General features: G+C 33.7%; 1 protein-coding gene across 1 annotated transcript in view; it reads left to right on the plus strand.

Moving 5' to 3' along the window:
• RASEF (RAS and EF-hand domain containing) overlaps window positions 1-17,859 on the plus strand; it is a 33,607-nt gene extending 15,748 nt beyond the window's left edge. The window contains exons 6-17 of the mRNA XM_030258344.4: window positions 41-156; window positions 890-958; window positions 1,796-1,880; window positions 3,202-3,293; window positions 6,040-6,274; window positions 7,293-7,430; window positions 7,524-7,671; window positions 8,544-8,625; window positions 9,640-9,754; window positions 10,607-10,726; window positions 11,599-11,675; window positions 12,749-17,859. Coding sequence (XP_030114204.4) covers window positions 41-156; window positions 890-958; window positions 1,796-1,880; window positions 3,202-3,293; window positions 6,040-6,274; window positions 7,293-7,430; window positions 7,524-7,671; window positions 8,544-8,625; window positions 9,640-9,754; window positions 10,607-10,726; window positions 11,599-11,675; window positions 12,749-12,857 — 1,386 coding nt within the window. The 3' untranslated portion in view covers window positions 12,858-17,859. The remainder of the gene's footprint in view (window positions 1-40; window positions 157-889; window positions 959-1,795; window positions 1,881-3,201; window positions 3,294-6,039; window positions 6,275-7,292; window positions 7,431-7,523; window positions 7,672-8,543; window positions 8,626-9,639; window positions 9,755-10,606; window positions 10,727-11,598; window positions 11,676-12,748) is intronic.
• Window positions 17,860-19,160: the final 1,301 nt, after the last annotated feature.

Here is a 19,160-nt window from a genome sequence, read left to right on the forward strand (position 1 = left end):
GACTATGGCAGCTAACATCTAATATCTTCCTTTTTTGAAGGAAAATCAGAGACTTAAGAAAGATCTCTTAGAAGCACAGACAAATATAGCTTTTCTACAGAGTGAATTAGATACCTTGAAAAGCGAGTATGCAGATCAGTCTTTGAACACTGAGAGGTAAGTTACTTCTTCTACATTATAATATTTTCAAGGGAAAAAAACAAAATCTATTTTCTGATGTAATTATTATGTATGCAGCTGGCAACTGTTATTTTCTAAATTTGCTCTAAAGGGTAGGGACATATTTGATACCATGTCATCAATGCTGTTCACTTTTCTTGTTAGGTTGCTAAAAGAACAAGTTCTGGCTATGATGTTAACTCACAATCTTGCAACAATATCCATTGATTTTAGTGGGACTTTATTAGGAATAAAACAACAGTACAGCACCAAGCATTTTTTTTTCTTCATGGCTTACATTCACATGAGGATCTGTATGAATATTAGGGAGAATAGTTTAGGAAGCCTTTCATGTCTGTCTTAACCATTTGTTTTTCTAAAGTAATGAATGCTACTTCTAGTTACTCTTTTAAAGGAGAAAAAAAAGGCAGTTTCACTGTATGGTTATCATCAGATAATACAAATTATATTTCAAGGGAAAAGGAGTCAGTTCCTATGGTTATTTTGTACAACTTTCATTTTTTATTCACATTCTTTGTTGAGTTATAATGGCAGAGATTAATGAAATCACTTTGTGGGAAAATGCTCTCATCATATTTCAGCATAAATGTGAACTCTGCCAAAGGCAATATGGCAAAAATGTAAGAATATGATGTTAAGTATAAGTTCATTTAAGTTTGGTGTTTATTTTTGGTTTGGTTTTTTTTTTTATTTTATTTTTTTCCCCCAGGGATCTAGAAATTATCCGAGAGTATACTGAAGACAGAGATAATCTGGAAAGACAAATTGAAATACTTCAGTAAGTTTTTAGAAATTCAGTTTTTAATTATCAAAATTTGTCCTGCCATATTTGGGATAAGTGTTTTTGTGTGCAAAAGATTGGGGTGACATTTGGGAAGAAGTTCCAAGTGAAAATACTGTAACAGCCTAAACTATCATAAAAGGTATTGTTCTCAACTGTCACAAATGTTATTGTGGTATTAACTCCACTGTGGTACTGACACACTAACACTTCAGTTGGTTTCTTTCCATTTCTTTCCTTAGTCCCACTAACTTTCATTTCTTTCTAATAAGCTGAATGCAATTTGAGTCTATCCATGCTATCATAAAAATTATTACCTGACTCCTTTTTCTTTTGGCTTTGGTTCTCCAGTAACTCCCTGTCTTCTTGTCTGGAAAGTACTGAGAGTGTGCATTATTATACAATAGGTGCACAAGAAGGGTCACAATTAATAGATTTTATAAATATCTTTATTAATATCCTCATCCTAAACATATTCTTTATTTCAAGCACATGAATTATATTTGTCTTCACAATCACCTCAGCAATATTTAAAGAGTAGTCATTTTGTTCCTACAGTAACTTTTTTCCCACTCAGCTGGCCAGAGACCATGCTGTACAAGTGAAAATGGGATTCTTGGCCTGCCACTGAAGCCTAAAATTCACAGTGATTTTTTTCAGAAAATTTGTTTGAGTATCTGTCAATGTATTTCTAGTTTCATGTTACTTTTTACTGTATAGCTAAAGAAAGAAAAGGCTTTTTTAGAAATATTTAAAAAAATTTTATTTTTGAGTAATTACATAGCTTTTTGTGTTTTCTTGAGTTCTTCAAGTTAAACTGTATTTCCTTGTTAGATCAGCTAATAGAAAATTACATGACAGCAATGATGGTTTAAGAAGTGCACTTGAAAACAGTTTCAGCAAGTACAACAGATCATTGGTACGTATTTATGATTTTTTTATATTGTCATAAAAGGTATAAGAATCAACACAGCACATTTAAATTGGTACCTCAGTGGGTACTCAGAAAATTGAGTTTTATTCGGTGGACTCTGTGGGAGTACTCCTGTGTAGTTTTGTTAGATTTTACTTATGTTTAATAGAAGTTTTATTACAGTATAGCTGCTTTCTGAGGTGCTTTGGAAGGTGACTATTTTTTAATATTCTGTAATATTTAATGAGGTGAATAAATCAACAGTTTCTCTTGTGCTAAAGGGTTTGTGTTGTGTATGGGAGTGTCCTACCACTGACAATACCCTTTCTCAGAAAACTGCCCTTTTTTTGTAGCAAGGTCTTAACCTAAATTGAACTTTTGTCCAGGCAAGTCACTGGGAAAATTAATACCATGGACTACTAATAAAGACCTTAGTTAGACCCTTTTGAGCTCTCAGCTGCATTGGAGTCTCTTGTAGTAAATGTCACCTGACATCCTCCAAACTAGAGAAAGGAAGACTTGAAAGTAAGAAAAAACCTACTCTACACCATCATTTTGCAATCCTGTGAAACCTGTTAAAACTCTTAAAACTAATGATTGGGCATCATGACTAAAGCAGATAGCTTTTTTAGAAGGATGTGCCCAGAATAATGGGCTCACAAAGACAGTACTGGACTGGAAGGAAGAAAATAGGAGTCAGGTCATTGCCTGTTTCCAGTATTCCATACCAGTGAACATGAGTGCTTTTTGCTGGTACAAGCTACCAGAGCTTCACTACAGATACAACAATGGATACCATTTTGTATTGTCATGCCTGGAAATATAAATTAGCATATTACAGAGAAGACAGAAGAAGCTGTTTCCAGTGAATAAATGTATGGAGGCACAGCAGAATGTACAAAATACTTCGTCAAGGCCTTTCCTTTGCCATCTCTCTCAAGAACTAGGAGGTAGGTCTCCTGAAACTAGCTCAGATAGTGACAGTTCTTTTTTTTTTTTTCAGTAATCACATCGTCTTAGCATGCAATGGTCTAAATAGCACTTTTCAAAGCTTAGCATTTCAGAGTCTTGAGGCGCAGTCAATGAAATCATCCTCTTGGAAATTTCTGTTGTCTTCTGTGGTTGAACATGTCTAGTACGTTCAGTATAAAGGCAGTGGTGAAACCTAAATGCTATAGGTAATAAGCCTTCTGACCCTCAGTCATATATAAAGTATGAGGTTTAACTAAATGCAGGTAGCTAAATATAGATAGATAGATAATATAAAGAAATATATATTAAATACATCCAGCTTTTTTTCTCAACATTTATTATGTATCTGTTGTAGCGGTTAGCAAATACCTCACCAGGAAGTACCATTTCTAGAAGCAGTCCTAAGTTTAATGGTGAACATTCTCCTTTAAACCCACGGTATGACAGGTAAGCCAGGCTTGCTTTTGTTAATTTGAGAATGACTTAGAAGAGCAGATTACTGTTAAATAAGAGAGAATAGTTCTGTCTGATTTAGAAGTAATGTGTGACCATAGCATATGAGCCAAAATATACTAAAGTCAATAGGAATCTTATCAATTATTTCAGAAAGCTCAGGATAACTCTCTTCAGTAGAAGGCATAAACTTATGGAGAGGTCAGCCTCTTGTCTGGTCTTGACCTCTTTTGATTATAGTTTGAGTCTCAGTCTCTGTCTCCAAGAAACTATATTACTCTTCTGAGGATCTTTGTTAGATTTACTCAGTACTTGAGAAATGAAACATTTTTGGTTTTATGTTCAGCTTGTGTGCCTTTTTACCCATATAATAATTATTACAAATGTGGGCCTGATTCTTCAAATCACCTCATCTCACTCTGACATGCAAGAGTAGTGAATGCACTTGGATATTAATGGGATAAGAGTACAAAACCAGTAAGTTATTTAAATGCAATTAGATGGTCAGAGGTATTTATTTTTGTACTTACTGGATACAGATAATTGATCAGAACTTCCTCATCATTTCAGAGACTTGCTGAAGACAGTGGGTATTGGAGGCAACCCCGACAGCTGTCATGTTATGCTTTCACACTTGTTTTTTTAAACAGTTAGATCCATCAGCAAAAATGTATGTCCTTACTCAGTTGATAGATTATCTTCTTTTTCTTTCAATGGTATTCCAAACCATAGAGAGATCTCTAATAGAGGTCTTAATAAGTCTGCCAGAAAGAAAAATATCTTGGATAGGAATTAAATTGAATTCTGCTTCACACTTATAATATCTCCATTCATTCAGTAGTGTTCATTCTTATTCTGTTGTCTCCATGTGAGACGTGTTTGCTGGTTGTCAAGTTTTGGTTGTCAGAAACGCTTTCCTGTATCTGAATGCACATAAATCCAATTCCTTAATGTTGGACCCTCTGCAAATTTTTAGAGGCATCCACGCTAAACTGCATACTACATTCAGTAATTTTCTGAGGGATTAACTAAAACCTCTCTGGAGGCTTAGCTGGTGTTGTTCTTTATGAATATTTATTAGTACATGGCACATGGTGCAATGCTTGCATTTCCACAAAAGTGAGAAATACAAGCCTCTTTAGAATAAAGTTTATGTGGTAGGAATAAAGCTTAATCTTAACATGTGTGACTTGATAGTATCAAAAGACAAAAAGAGATATGAATGTCCCAAAACCTGTGTGTTTTCAGTACTTTTTCTTCTGATGTCAGATCAGCATTAATAGGTATTGGTTTGTATACTAACATGTTTTAAGCAATTTGTTGTAAAATGTATGTTTTTTGGTTTTTTTTTCTGTAAGATTCATCTGGATCTAACTTGCTTTAAGCATATATAAAATTCCCAGCATTGAATTCATAGTTCAGTATAGTTGAGAATTGCCTCCTAAAGAGCTTTATTTCAGGGAATGCCTGACAAGCTTAACTTTGTTATAGCATGCACTCTTCCTCAGTAATTCAGTGATTTGATATGGCTAGTAGGTGCTTGAATACAAAGACCATGTGCGTGTTGATATCCTACAGCCAAGATCACATTCATTCATGTGATTATTCATTAGCCTGAAGGGTTGTAAATTAGATGGTTCTGAATGTTACTGCATAGGACAATGATGCCACTGTTACCCCCATTTGGCCAGGTGCAGGGAGGAATTCAACTCAGTAACAACTTCATAATTTGGTGATTTTACCAGTGTATTCTCCTGTGTTGTGCCATCACACGGGAGCCCCTCTGGGAGCAAGATATTATTACAAGGAGTGATGCTGACCTTGTCTGATTTAGCAGGTCAGTGCATCACATCCATTCCCAACAGGGCTAAGCGAGACCCTCTCTTCTCTGCTATGACTTGGGGACCTTTACTGCCTCACTTAAGTTGATGCCTATCCCTGTCTTGCTGAAGGAGCATGATAATGATTGTAGCCATTGTAACCTTTTTTATAAGATTGTTTTTTGTAGGATTCAATCTATTAACTTTCCTTTTTCTGTGGTTTTATTTGCATCAATAAAACCTTTTTTTTCTGTAAGCCATACTGTCATTGCAGCATTCATTAAAATATTTTTCTATATTACAGTATCCAGAATGAAAAAAAAAAGACTTTTAAAGGAAAGTTAAGGGAAAAGACAGAAATTCTGTGTAAAAAGTTTAGGTTTTGCATAGTCTATTAAACTGTAAGAAAATTATTCAGTGACTTCTTCCACCATTACTCCTGAACTTGGCTACTCCATCTTTTATATTTATAGCTGTTTCTTATTGGCATGCGTGCCTCTGTGAGCAAATGCACTAATTTAAATGATATACAGTATGTCAGGGTCATTTTATGTCTTACAGTAGGCCAAAATTCGCTAAAACATTGTATGCATTTTTCTTTTTCTTATGTCTGCATAGTACACCACTTTCTGAATGTTTTTTAAGATAGGCTTTTTAAAATTACCAGATCATCATAATTACTGAGACTTGGAAAGTCATCATCAGTAACACAGTTTAAATAGTTTGACCTGAGCATCCCAAGACATATGATTGAGAAAGAAATCCTTTATAAAGGCAAGATAGGAATTGACATATGTCTTAAACTTAACATTAGCATTTCTAAGAATTGACTATTCCAGACAGGCTCAGATTTTGTTGGGAAGAGCAGTTATTTATTATATGGAATAATTTATTTTTCCCCTCCAATATTTTTTTATTAGGTCATCTCATTCGTCATGTGTCGATGAAGATTATGATTCTTTAGCTCTTTGTGATCCAATGCAAAGGATAAACTGTGAAGTTGACAGCTTACCTGAGAGCTGTTTTGACAGTGGTTTGTCTACCCTGAGAGATTCAAATGAGTATGATTCAGAAGTGGAATATAGGCATCAAAGGATTTTTCAAAGGTCACAGGGTATGCAGGAAAGTTTTGGTGGTGATGCTTCTGAAACAGATGTAAGTGCCAGATTTATTTCGTCTCTGAGAAAAGACTTTGATTGGAGACAAAATTAACTTTCTGTTTTTAAAATAAAATGGATCTTTGCCCACAGGCCAGTTAAAAGTAAATATTTGGGTCATCCTTATTTAAATTAATTAGTGAACATTTTTTTTTTTTTGAGAATGTATAAGTAGTTCTCTTTTTGTTTTTACATTTCTTGATACATTTTTGAGGTAATAACTTCATTTTTGAAGTTTATGTGATTTTTGAAGGTTGTTAAACTGTATGCAGAAAAGAGCTCATTAACTAATGATAAAAAATCAGACAGAAATAAAAGACGTTTCTATTCCCTTGCTCTTACTGTGCTGTGGCAGTGGAGATAGTATGAGATAGCCTGTAAGTCAATGTGTGCTAACAGTATTCTAAGGTCTTGGAGAATTAAAAAAATCTAAGAAGGTGTGTCTGTTTTATTATTAGTAACACTGAAAGAGTTTCTGAGAACTGCATAGTAAAAATAATATCAAGCACAGTAGAATATGGTTTATTTTTAAGGTAAATTGTTTGTTGTGCATTTAGTAGACATTAATCTCTGTGGAGACTTGGCTACGAATAATGTTGATTACAGCTGTGCTCTACTTAATTTAGCTTGCATAGTAATAGTATAAAGAGTAATGGTTTTGGGGAAATTCTTAATGTTTGCAAAATAAGCTGGAAATAAAGTATTGTCTCAATTGGTTATTGTGACTATGTTTTAAGCTGAAATTTTCATATAGAAATTAGTTTACTCTATTAGAGTACTGAAAGAATAGATGCCAAACAATAAAAATGTTAAAAGACAAAATGTAGATTATAGTAAACTATGAACGAGAAATAAACAAGAACAAAATTATCATAGTATTTTGATTAGAATTGCACAGTTGTGTCTGTTCATTTATCTCTGTTTAATCCAAACTGTTAAAATGTCTTCATCAGTCTTAGCTGTGGCTTTCCAGAAAAACATACTTTTCTCACCAAAGAACTAACTCATATTTTCAGGTTCCAGAGATCAGAGATGAAGAAGTGTACAGCCCTGCTAACAGCACTGTAGTTTTAGACTGGAAGCCCTCACGACCAGTTAGTCGAAGCAGCTCAGTTGCTTCAACAAGAAAACACATACCTGCTCTCACTCCTCAGGTAACCAGTTCTTCAGGGGAAAAATGGAAGAGAATGATACAAAGGGGTGGATTTTTTTATGAGTTGTTACAGAGGGATTATTTTTATTTTCAGTCAGATGCAACTGAATGCACTCCAAAATACCCCAGTACAGAGAAGGCTTACAAGATTGTTCTTGCTGGAGATGCAGCAGTGGGAAAATCCAGTTTTCTTATGAGATTTTGCAAGAATGAATTTCAAGGCAATACCAGTGCAACTCTGGGTATAGTTGGTGTTCTTAAAATATTGAAATTAATTTCATTGTTATTTTGTAGCAAAGAGGATGAAAAGCTTTGCCTTTGTGATTACTTGTTAGGGACATACACAATTTCTCATGCAGGCTGTGAAACCTAATAGAGTACTAAAGCTTAGTAATAACAGCTGTTTGTAGTGGATAATTGGGTACTGGTCTAATTTAGTTTTTCCTTATGAAGCCTCTTCCTGAACAACACAAAGCACAGAGGAGGAATGTCAGTGTAAGGAACTTTCTGTGTGTGTATGTGCTTTTCTGCATTTTTCATTGCTTTCTTGTTTTCTCAACACTTCCCTCTTTCCTTAGTATTTCATACTACCCTTTGATGTCTTTCATACTATTTCTTCAAAGTGTTATTGAAGCTTTGTTTAAATACAGCTAGAAGGATTTCTGGTTTCTTCTGTATATATATAAACCTAAATCTTAAGGATTCCAAAGATTGAATTTTGTCTTCCAATCAAATCATACTTAAATGTTTGTTTTACTGCCTCATCAGGATTTTTGTTCTAATTTATCTTTTTTTTTCCTTGGTATTTAAAATCAAGTTTTTTATAAAACATTTTAACTTTGATAAAACTGTTTAATGAAATAAAGCAGCGAGAGATATCTTGCTTGTTGTTCAAAATGGAATTTGTATTAATTCTTCTGTGAAAAGGCAAATACATTCAGGGGATTATTGCAGTTCAGAAGTATGCAAGGATGACTGACTGAAATCTCATAACCTATTAAAAGAGATGAATTTTGGATAAACTGTTGTATATAGCCCCTACCTTTTAAATTTTTGTGGTTTCTTTAAAATTATTGATGGGTTTTTTTTATACTATACACATAATTCTTTTCAGGTGTGGATTTTCAAATGAAAAGACTAATTGTTGATGGAGAACCTACAGTGTTACAGCTGTGGGACACAGCTGGGCAGGAGAGGTTAGTGATCCTCTGCACTTAGCTTATTTGAATTCTTTTGTTTGTAAAAGTCATTTACCTTTTTTCATCTAGATGAAAAGAAACATTAATTGTATGGTCCATATGTAAACATCTGTAAACAGATGCATTTTTTCTCTGCTGAGACCTCAAGACAGATGGAATGTTTATGTGTTAGCTTCAGTGATGCTTGAGGTATTCTTTTCTCACTATAGAGAGAAATAGTTGTGGTTCACTTCAGGATTAATTAACTAAATCTGTGTGTCCCTCCTTGGCAATACTAAATGATGGAGTATATGCATATGGTTTCTTCTGTTTTTAGTTTAGCTTTCTTTGTTCTTATACACCTGTACTTTTAAGCAGGCTTTTTCTTAGAGATTCCCTTCCCTTCCTACCCATCTCCTGTTCTTTCCTTGAAAATCATGGTCCCAATTCTATTGTATTTAGTATATAAAAACCTCTTTCCAAAGACTTTGGAATTTTGCCAAAAATATCTTTGTATTGCTGAATTTATATCCAGGATTCTTCAAAATATTGTGTAGTTTCCTCAAACTCCTATGACATCCTTACTTGAGAGCCATTACTTCTTTACTGATAGCTTTTAGGGCTTATTAAGAGGTTAATGTAGTGCCATGGAAGTCAATTTAATATGTTAATTGACTAAGATTTGTGTTGGGCTGTATGTAGGTAGGGATCCAATCAGTCTCCTGTCATGTAATAAATTTGTGAAGAATATTTTAATATCCAGTGTAAATACCTAGTTACTGTACTTAGTTGAGAAGTTGTATAAAGTTCATGACAGAGATGGCTGTAATTGATCATGAAGTCTTCAAATAATTTTACTGGATTTCTATCCTTTTCAAAGGAAGTAAAGCGAGCCAATCAGTTTAGGAAGTTATGTGTAGGTGGATCATGAAATCATAGAACCATTAATGTTGGAAAAGACTTAATAATATTAAACTGAGCTATTGTTTGATAATGTGGCCTTATGCAAATTTTCTATTTTTTTTCTGAAAGATTTCGAAGTATTGCTAAATCATACTTCAGAAGAGCAGATGGTGTCTTACTACTATATGATGTAACATGTGAAAAAAGCTTTATTAATGTGAGAGAATGGGTGGATATGATTGAGGTAAGACCCTTACATATGTTAGAACTTAGAAGCTATGTTTCACTGCATTATTCGTTTTTTTATTTATAAAATTATATTAGATGTAAATTGTAATTATCCAGTCTGCAGGCTGTCATAGTAATAAAAGCTGCTTGGAAGTCCTAAACGTATCCTGACATACTCGGTTAGAATTCATTCTGCTATGTCTTTTTGTGTTAAAGGATGTTGTGCAATGAGACTCTTCCCATTCACTTCCTTTTTGTGGTAACATATTTCAGATAACTTCTTGTGGATGGCTTGAATATTCCTTGGAGTCTTTGCATTTTAAACCAATATATTAGATTCTGTAAATTAGCTATAGCTCAAGTGAAATTTTCAGTATTTCTTTCTACTTATACTTCTTGATTTTTTTATTTGAATATGAATTTGCATTCAGTTCAAGGGGTTTTTCTCTTGTGCTGGGGATGCTTAATAGGAGGGAAAGTGGCAAGCAAAATCTTAGTTCATCTTTTGTGAAAGAATTTTTCTTTAGTGATGGTATAGGAATTGTTTACTTTTCCCTTAGTAATTTCATCATACAGCATTTAGATGCAGTAACCAGGTGCATTAGATTAACTTAACACATTAAATTCCTTTTTGGGAAACAAGGACTGTGGGAATGGAAACACATCTTTGCAGGCTGATAATTAAGCTGACTGCTTACATTTTGAGTGGTTTATAGAAAGTTCTCAGCATAGCTTTCATGGTTTGTCAGTTTTTTTTCTACTAGTGTGCAAGACTTTGTGGAAAGGAAATTGATATGACATGATGATGTTAGCCACTTCTTTGTATTCTGAGTGTTCTAGCAATAAGGGAATAAAATTCTCCTCACAGGATGCGACTCACGAGAATATCCCAATTATGATAGTGGGAAACAAGGCAGATCTCCGTCAAGATGTTATGGAACAAGGGCAAAAGTGTGTGCCTATAAACTATGGAGAAAAGCTGGCTATGGTAAGGTCCAAGTGTCCTTCATTAGTATAAAATGGTCTTAGGAATGTTTGGTGGATTAAATCACATCTCTGTGTCTGCTGAGCTAAACTGCATTGCTGGCAGTGGAAGACTTCTCAGTCTTTCTCGTAAAAAGGTGGATGGACGGAAGACTGAGTTTTTGTGCTGCTGAATAGAAGTTGCCAGTTCAAAGATGAAGCACACTGTTGACTGATTTTTGTCTGTCCAGATTGTGTGTGGAGTATTTTCATATTCAGAGCCTCTCTTATATTCCTGCCACATGTGCCGAAAGAAAAAAGGAATTCTTTGTCATAAATAGAAGTGTTAACAAGTTATTTTTGCATGTATTTATATGGGTGAAAGAGATGTACAAATCCTGTATTTTAAAGAATAAGAGGAAGTATCTTAAGGGTCTTGAGTGGCTGAGTGCTTGCACAAGTGATTGATTATACTGGGGCAGATACCATGTCTGTTACTTATGGAATGATGTTTTTTTTGGTTAACCTACAATAACCACATTGTGTAATTACAGTAGTAACAAGTTAGATGAAGTAACCTGTCCTGGACACTTTCTTATATTTTGCAGTCATGTGGACAAGAAGATTGAGTTTGAGCATTAAGCTTACAATATGGCTTTTATTCAGTTTATTAATTCAGAATATGCTGATTATAAGCCAGAAATAATTAAAAAACAATTACTGTTTTATTTCACAGTACTAAAGAGAATGTGTTGGACAATAAAGAGCACTAGAAGAAATCCTGTTCATTTAAATGTACTGTCATTCTTTGTGTTATTCAGGAAGCAATTTGTAATTAAATGTACCCATGGGAACCGTCTCAGGTCAGTTAGCTTAACATTTTATTTTTACTCACAGACTTACAATGCGCTATTCTGTGAAACAAGTGCTAAAGATGGATCTAATATTGTAGAAGCAGTTCTTCATCTTGCTCGGTAAGTAACTGTTTCTATTTTTACTGAAACACATCTGAGTATATTTTATAAAAAGGACATTGTATGTGAATGCACATAGAAAGATACACATATAGTTTTAAAATTGTACCAGTACTAAAAAAAAAATTTGAAAAGAATACTCTGTTAAATCATTATAGGCAAATGCAAGATGGGATGCATTCTCAGTTTAATGAAGTAATATTTTTGCTTGAAAATGTTACAAAGCTCTCTCAATAATGAGTATTGAAACCAGGACTCAGTTACAGAGCCCACAATTTTAAGACCTATTTGCTGAATGAATTGTAATTTTAATTGTACGTGGATTCATTTTCTTGACACATCCATAATTTATTTTGAAATGTAATAATTCTATGTGTAATTATTTTTTGTTTCTTTTACACATATTAATAAGTATTCAGTTTTATTACTGGACATTCTGATTACATATATTTTCTTTGATGTCTGCTTCTCTAAATTTTTTACAAGATAGAAGTTGTGTTTATGTACATTTAGCACTCTGGTATTTCTATGATAGTGTGTGAGCCAAATATTACAATTCTACTACCTTTTCAAACCATTTTTGGTTAAAGTGTAATTTTGAAAGGCCAATGGTCTGTAACCCATAATCAATTATATGTGCACAGCTTTTAAGTCTGCATTTCTAAAACACATCCAACAACATGCATTTTTTCTATGAAAGTAAATTTATACTTGAAATTGAAGTTATTTGGTTTTATACTTAGAGCTATGAACATACTCTTTTTCTATGGTAAAATACAGAAGCAAATAAGAAACACTTCTCAAAAGAAAATGGAAGATAAATCAGAACATGGGGGAGTTACTAGATATTTTAAAAATTTAGATTTTTATCACTATGAATTGTATAGCAATGTCAATATTATTACCAAATTGGAAACTTGTGATACATGTTGATTCTATACTAATTTACATTGTATTAGCTGTATAGTAGATGGTGATTAACTCTGCAACATATAGTAGGGAAAAATAGAAGAGCGAACATGAATAAAAATGTGTTAATTGACCACATTTGTTTTTGTTTTTGTTTTTTGCAGTGAGGTGCGAAAAAGAAGCGATAATCGAGATGATACAAGATCAGTGACGAGCCTGGCTGGGACACCTGTCAAAAAGTCAGCACTCACAAAAAGCTGTTGTAATGTTTAAATGACAGATAATTTTCCTTAACTAAATAACTTGTATATTTAAAAAAACCAAAGCCAGCAACCAAATCAAAATATTTCAGTAGTGTTTCCTTTTTATTATGGATTTATGCATTTGTATATTTAGGAGCGACACATAATGTTCAAAATCCAGACTCTACTTTCTACTCATTCAAATTTGTGAAATTGCTTCACCCCATAGACTCTTTTTTCACTTTTTAAAAGTAATATTATTCAGTGCAATGAGCTCAGAATCAATGCTATAGTAGTCACTGCATGCAATATTGTAATATATATTATTGTCTCTACCTACATGTTTCTTTATGGCATTTGTATTTCTTTTATACAGAACATAGCAGTACCCAATATAAGTCAAAGATAAAGAAAAAATAACAGCTTCAGTTAGTTTAATCTCTTTTTTATCATGTCTGCTTATCTAGTTTTTGACAGCCTTAAGTATATGTTGATTAAACATTTCTTAAGAAAATTCCAAACCATTAAGGGTTGCCTTGGTCCGAGTTATCCCTAAGTTTAGGGGAACCAGAATGGTCTTTGTCAGGAAAAGACAGTGGCAGGTGCATGGTGTTCTGTTGTAGTTCCTCAAAAGTTGGCTAGTCAGAATGTATTTTGAGTACTGAGGTTTGACTAAGAAGTGAGAAGTAGACTTTATAACTGATTCTGCACAGCTAAGAGGCGTAATAAACATTTGTCTGGAATATTACAGTTCAAAATTCCAGATCGAATGTAACACCTGTGATATGTAGGATTGCTGAAATGAGTTATGGTCCAATATCTATTTGTTTAGGCTAGGTCACTATTGTTACTAGAGTGATACAAGTTGTAATTTTTCCTTTGCTTTTTCAAATATCTTCTATTCAGTCAGTAATTGAAGGATAGTAATAGCAGGAGGATTGTAATAGGAGTCTGATTTAATATATATTTTTAGTGCATTTTTAATAAGTTTTAAATCAGCAGGTGAAAGAATTGCTGCACATGCACAAGCATTTGTATAAATTTTTCAGTAAAAGCGAACCCTGGAATGAACAGCAATCACCTTAATGAGAGTTTCTTCACCTAATTTTAGAAAAGTTCTGAGAAACTTAACAGTGGGTGGGAGCTTTAGGTGTCAGCATCTCTAAACACTGAACTTTGCTTAAAAAGTTCCCAAGAGTTCCATAGTGTAGTAAAAAATTATGGGCATTATAAATTAATGGACTGTATAAATTATTATTTATACAGTTAGCGATCAAAATCCAGTTCTTCTTAACGTTCACTGTTTTCGATCAAAATAGGATAGGACCTTTTCAGAGCCAGCAAACTGTTGTCTCCTCTGTTTCCATTAATAAAACATCTCCAGGCTGAAGCCTAGTTCAGTAAATCAAACCTAGATAAAGTTTTATCAACTGATGAAAAAACTGTGTGACTAGCAGCTATTTGCTGTATTTTATCAGCACTGTATGTCAACACTGTATGGCATGCACTGTGTTATCTCTTGTATAAAATGTGGGGATCTGAGAAACAGGATGGTTCATAATTTACAAAAAGTAAATGGTTTCAACTAGGGAAAGTATTGGTTTTAGGTATCCTTTCAAATCTGTAATCAGAGCAGCTAATCCTTGGGTAATTATCAGAATTTTTTTTACCAGTAGAGAGAAATCTAATGCCAGAATGAATAAGACATTTTATTTCACTATATAATGGTTCAGCCCTAGAAGACAAAACATGTTTGGTGAGGGTTTTTTGAAGTACTAGAAGAATCTTCACATGCTACCTAATTCCTTGCAGGAGATTTCAGGGTTATAGCATCTTCCCACAGAGCAATAGAGGACACCTCACTGTAGTTCAGAGACTTATCTGAAGCATGTGGCAGAGAATGCAGGACACTCAAATGTATCAGGAATAGGCCTAATCACATACATATTGTTTGCTGTTAACCCTATATTATTTAAGAAAAATACAGCTTTGGTTAGCTTCTTTGAGGAGAAGAGCCAAATTTAACTGACTGCATTGATGAGGGCCTCCTCTGTGTTCTTTGTGTGAACCCTTCCCTTTGTCCATATGAATGAAATGGAATAAAATTTGGGATGTATTTGCAGCAGGGAGAAGAGAGGAAGATGATACAGTGCTTGGTTTGTGAAGTGTGAGCCTTCAACATGTAGGCATTTGCATTTTCTTGGGATAAGATCATGAATATAAGTTGTTACTTACATTCCAAAAATGTTTCTCATTCTGTGTTGTTAGCCTGGAGAGCCTGGACTGGGGATCACTGTTCTGTGTATGTGTCCTGAGCTACTGTGTTTGACCAGCTCTGTGGTCTTGGCCTGCAGTAAATGAGGTGCAATGTTTGCCTAAGCATTATTGACACACGTGCCTGAGGAAAGTGTTTTGGCTGGATACAGAGAAACATATAAAGTGATTTGCAGGAAGAATTTCTAGAAATGATTTTGTCCAGCCTCCCAAGGACCCAAGCAGAGATGGACTTTCACTAGCCCTAGATTTGTTTATCTGTTATTTGGGTAGCCAGGCTGTGAAAATGCCACAGGACAGAGGTACTACTGCCATTCGGGGCAACATGTTCTCATACTTTTCCTCCTTTTCTGGATAAACATTTCTCTTCATGTCCAACTTCAGTTCCCCATATGACTACAAATTTATAACAATTTCCCCCCCATTATGTCATCTCCTGCTACTAGCAAGAATTTGACTCTTAATCTTGGTGACTTCCCTTTCAGTATCTGTAGATTTCCCTTGGCCTTCTATCCACCAGTGTCACAACATCAGAAGTGTCTCTTGCAAAGTTCTCTGGGTTCCACATCTGAGAATTAGCAGCATGTGTGCATGTGTAGTAATTGCTTTCGTATCTGATATTTTTATCATACAGAGGATGCCATGAGAATATCCATGTTTGTTTTTATCCATCTTTCACATCCTGGTTGAAGGATATGAGTTCAGGGACCTACCTTCACACCAGCTTTTCCTTCTCTACAGGCCACTGATGTTTTTGGTTATTTTAATAACCAAAATCCGTCTTATGATATTTAGTGAAATTATGTAGCCTGAATTCATTTATTAAGTTCTGTAATTTTTTTGTGTCATGTAAAGCAACTTTAATTTGAAACAGTGTTGTTTTCTAAATAAGATTCAGTGTTGAAGGTTGTTAGCTGTTAACAAAGTTTTATCTTGGAGTAAATTCATGATCAGTGTCTAGGGGACTGAAAAAGCACTATTAAATGGGGATATAACTATAGCTTAGTTGGAACTCATTTTAGAAATCCTGTGATGGTCAGCTCCATCATGTTTTGAATGTTCACATAATACTGTGTTGAATTTATGTTAAAGCAAAAGAACTTTGAAAAATATTTAAATCTAGAAATCAAAGCATGTATTTATATGTGGATATAATGCATGCATAATTTTTTCTGCTGTTTTACTTTAAAAGGTCACCTTGTCTTCAGCCTAAAAGGTAAAATGGCAAACATCAGCTTTATGCTCTGACATGGTTGCACTATTGTCCTTTGAATGTTTTTATGGTTTTGTTTAGTACATAAGAACAGTTCATTTAATCACATAAATTTATTTTTTTAGTTAGTGAAAGTGTTCCCTTAATACATGTATTTATTTGAAAAGCAAAGGTCTTCTATGTTTTTCCTCATGATCTGTAAATAAATTATTTTTATTCAGTTGACATGGAAACATTATTTTACCCTGTATTTTGACCCTTTTTAATTGTAATTTATTACACATTTCTGAGGCAATAATTTCTATGACATGCTTCAAAAATGTTTTGATCACATAAGTTTTTGTAACCACTTTGTGCCTGTTTAGCATATATTACTAGCTTAATAAGAAAAATTGCTGCTTCTAAGTTCTGTTATGGCCTTACATGGCTTAAGTATTTTTCTGTGTAACTACTTTTGTATTGACTAGAAAATCCTCTGGAAAAAAAATTTACACTTATAAATTTGTATAAGATACTAAAATGTAGTTTAAGAAAAATATCTATAGGCCGCTCCTTCAAGGAACATCGCTCAGCTGTGCATACATGCAGATCCCCAAATAAAGTAATAAGTTCTGTGCTAGTGCAGGCATTCCACATATATATCCTTTTAAAGAGGTTTTCTATTTTTTCCCTTATAACTGCTATACAGCAATGGCAAGGTTGCATTTTTGGTAAAAATACTGCAGTCAATGGTCCTTGATTCATAAACCAAAGGGAATAATATATTCATGGTACTTCATTATATTATAAAGAAATGTATTTTCAAGATGTTTCTAGTTGTGTTAGATAATTATAAAAATGGACCAATATCTCATGTACAGTTCCAGTGGCCTTTACCACTACCTCTGCCAGGCTTTGATACAGGGTGTAATTCTCTCTAATGCTGTCTGTGCTACTTATAGATTAGCAAAGCTTTTTAGAGTGCCAGTTATTTTATCTTTCATTGTATTACTATCAGTCCTAATCCTTTCTTACTGGTATCCTTAGGACTAGTAATATCAATATTTGTCATTATTAATCTTTTAAAACCATTTCTTATTTTGAAGAAACTTCCTGTAAAAGAAAAATGTGGCTCAATATGTAAAGTATTATTGAGTTTGTACAAAGAAGCTCTTTCTCTGCAATTCTGCTCTTTGAGTTATGGCTTCAGATAGCTGGACTAATACAAAATTAGTCATTAAGTGTCGGAGTAGCAAAACAAACCAAGCTGTGGAGGTTTCCCACTGAATATAAAAGGAAGTATGTAAAATGTGAATCCATTTTCAAACTAATATGAGGAAGATATTGTACTCATTATGTGTTCATCTTTCAATAAAAGTCTGTATATTCTATAAATTATGAAAAGTTTTTTTAGATTTTATATAAATAAAACTGGATTTAGTGCAGCTTGTCTCTCCTTAAAACAACGAATCACTTCGTTTACTGTAACTTTGTATATATATGTTCAAAACTGACACCTTTCCTGTATTACAAATTACTGTATAATAAAAATACACTTCAATAGCCATTTTTCTTCAGTGTATTTCTTATCAGTACATATGAACAGCAGTCCAGCATAACATCTGTGTCCCATTAGCTTAATGTTGTTATTGTTTACCAATTTCTGCAGCTAGTTGCATGCAAAAGTGATGCAACCAAACATCTGGTATCTGGCTGTGTCCAAATTTTTAGCCTCAATGAACAGTCATCAGCTTTGAGCTGAGAGGTGTCTCTTGCTGTGATTCTCAACTAAATCTTGCTGTACCTCTATACAGAGATGCATTTAGCCATGCTGTCTCAAACCACTAAATGTGGTATTGGTAAAGTAAAAAAGAAAATATTAGTAGCCCAAAATAACAAACCTCCTGCATATATGCTTAATATGACTCTAGGCATCAAGCAAAAAATACTTAGTTGTACATATATCAAAGAAAAACATTCCCCAAAATAGAAATTAAAATCTGCATCAGGTAAAATTGGCCCATTCAAATGTTACCATGAAATCCAAGAATTATGTAAGTTAGAAAAGACCTCCAAGACTGAGTCCAATGGACAAGACCAAGTCCTGTTCTTCTAAGCTTACATATGACTTCACTAGTGATTGGATTTGGAGCTAAAGCATGAAGGTGTGCTGCTTTCTGAAGCAGAGCAATAAGCCCTGGAAGGATGGGATGGGGCTGAGGAGTGTGTCACTGTCAAAATGCCCTTTTCAAAACCTGATTTCCTTTCTTTTAGAACACAAGACATTAAATTAATTTTCATGTTTGTTTTCATCTTCATATTTTTCCCTTTTATTTTTGCAACCTGTTCTTCACCAGCCACAAAATCTGTAAGAATTAAAATAAGTTTTTTCTTTCTTTTTAATTTATTGCTCAAATTAAAAAAAATTGTTGAAACTGAAACATTTAGCCATATTTAACATCTGATGTTACCAATATATCATCAGAAACAATTTTTATAATCTCAAATTGGGGGCTATATCTCACTGGCATTATAGTCAGCAGGGTATTGTTCAGAAGCTACTGGTGTAATCCAAGGAAAATTAGAGGTGCAGCAACAAAAGCTGGTCTTACTGCAACAGAAAATATACACCTGGTGTATATATACACTTTTCTGTTACTTTTTTTGCCAATAATCACAGATTTGCTAAGAACTTGCTATTGTTTTAATTTTGAAGTAGGTATTTTAAAAAAATCTTACTCAAAAATAGGATAGAATCAAGGATGTAGTCCTTGATAGAAGTCAAAGATAGAATCAAGGATGTAGTCCTTAAAAAAATAGAAAAACTAACTTTATGACTTGCTTGTTTTTCTTGCTTCCCAGAAACAA

The sequence above is a fragment of the Taeniopygia guttata genome, chromosome Z, assembly GCF_048771995.1.
Source record: "Taeniopygia guttata chromosome Z, bTaeGut7.mat, whole genome shotgun sequence".
Classification (NCBI taxonomy): Eukaryota; Metazoa; Chordata; class Aves; order Passeriformes; family Estrildidae; genus Taeniopygia; species Taeniopygia guttata.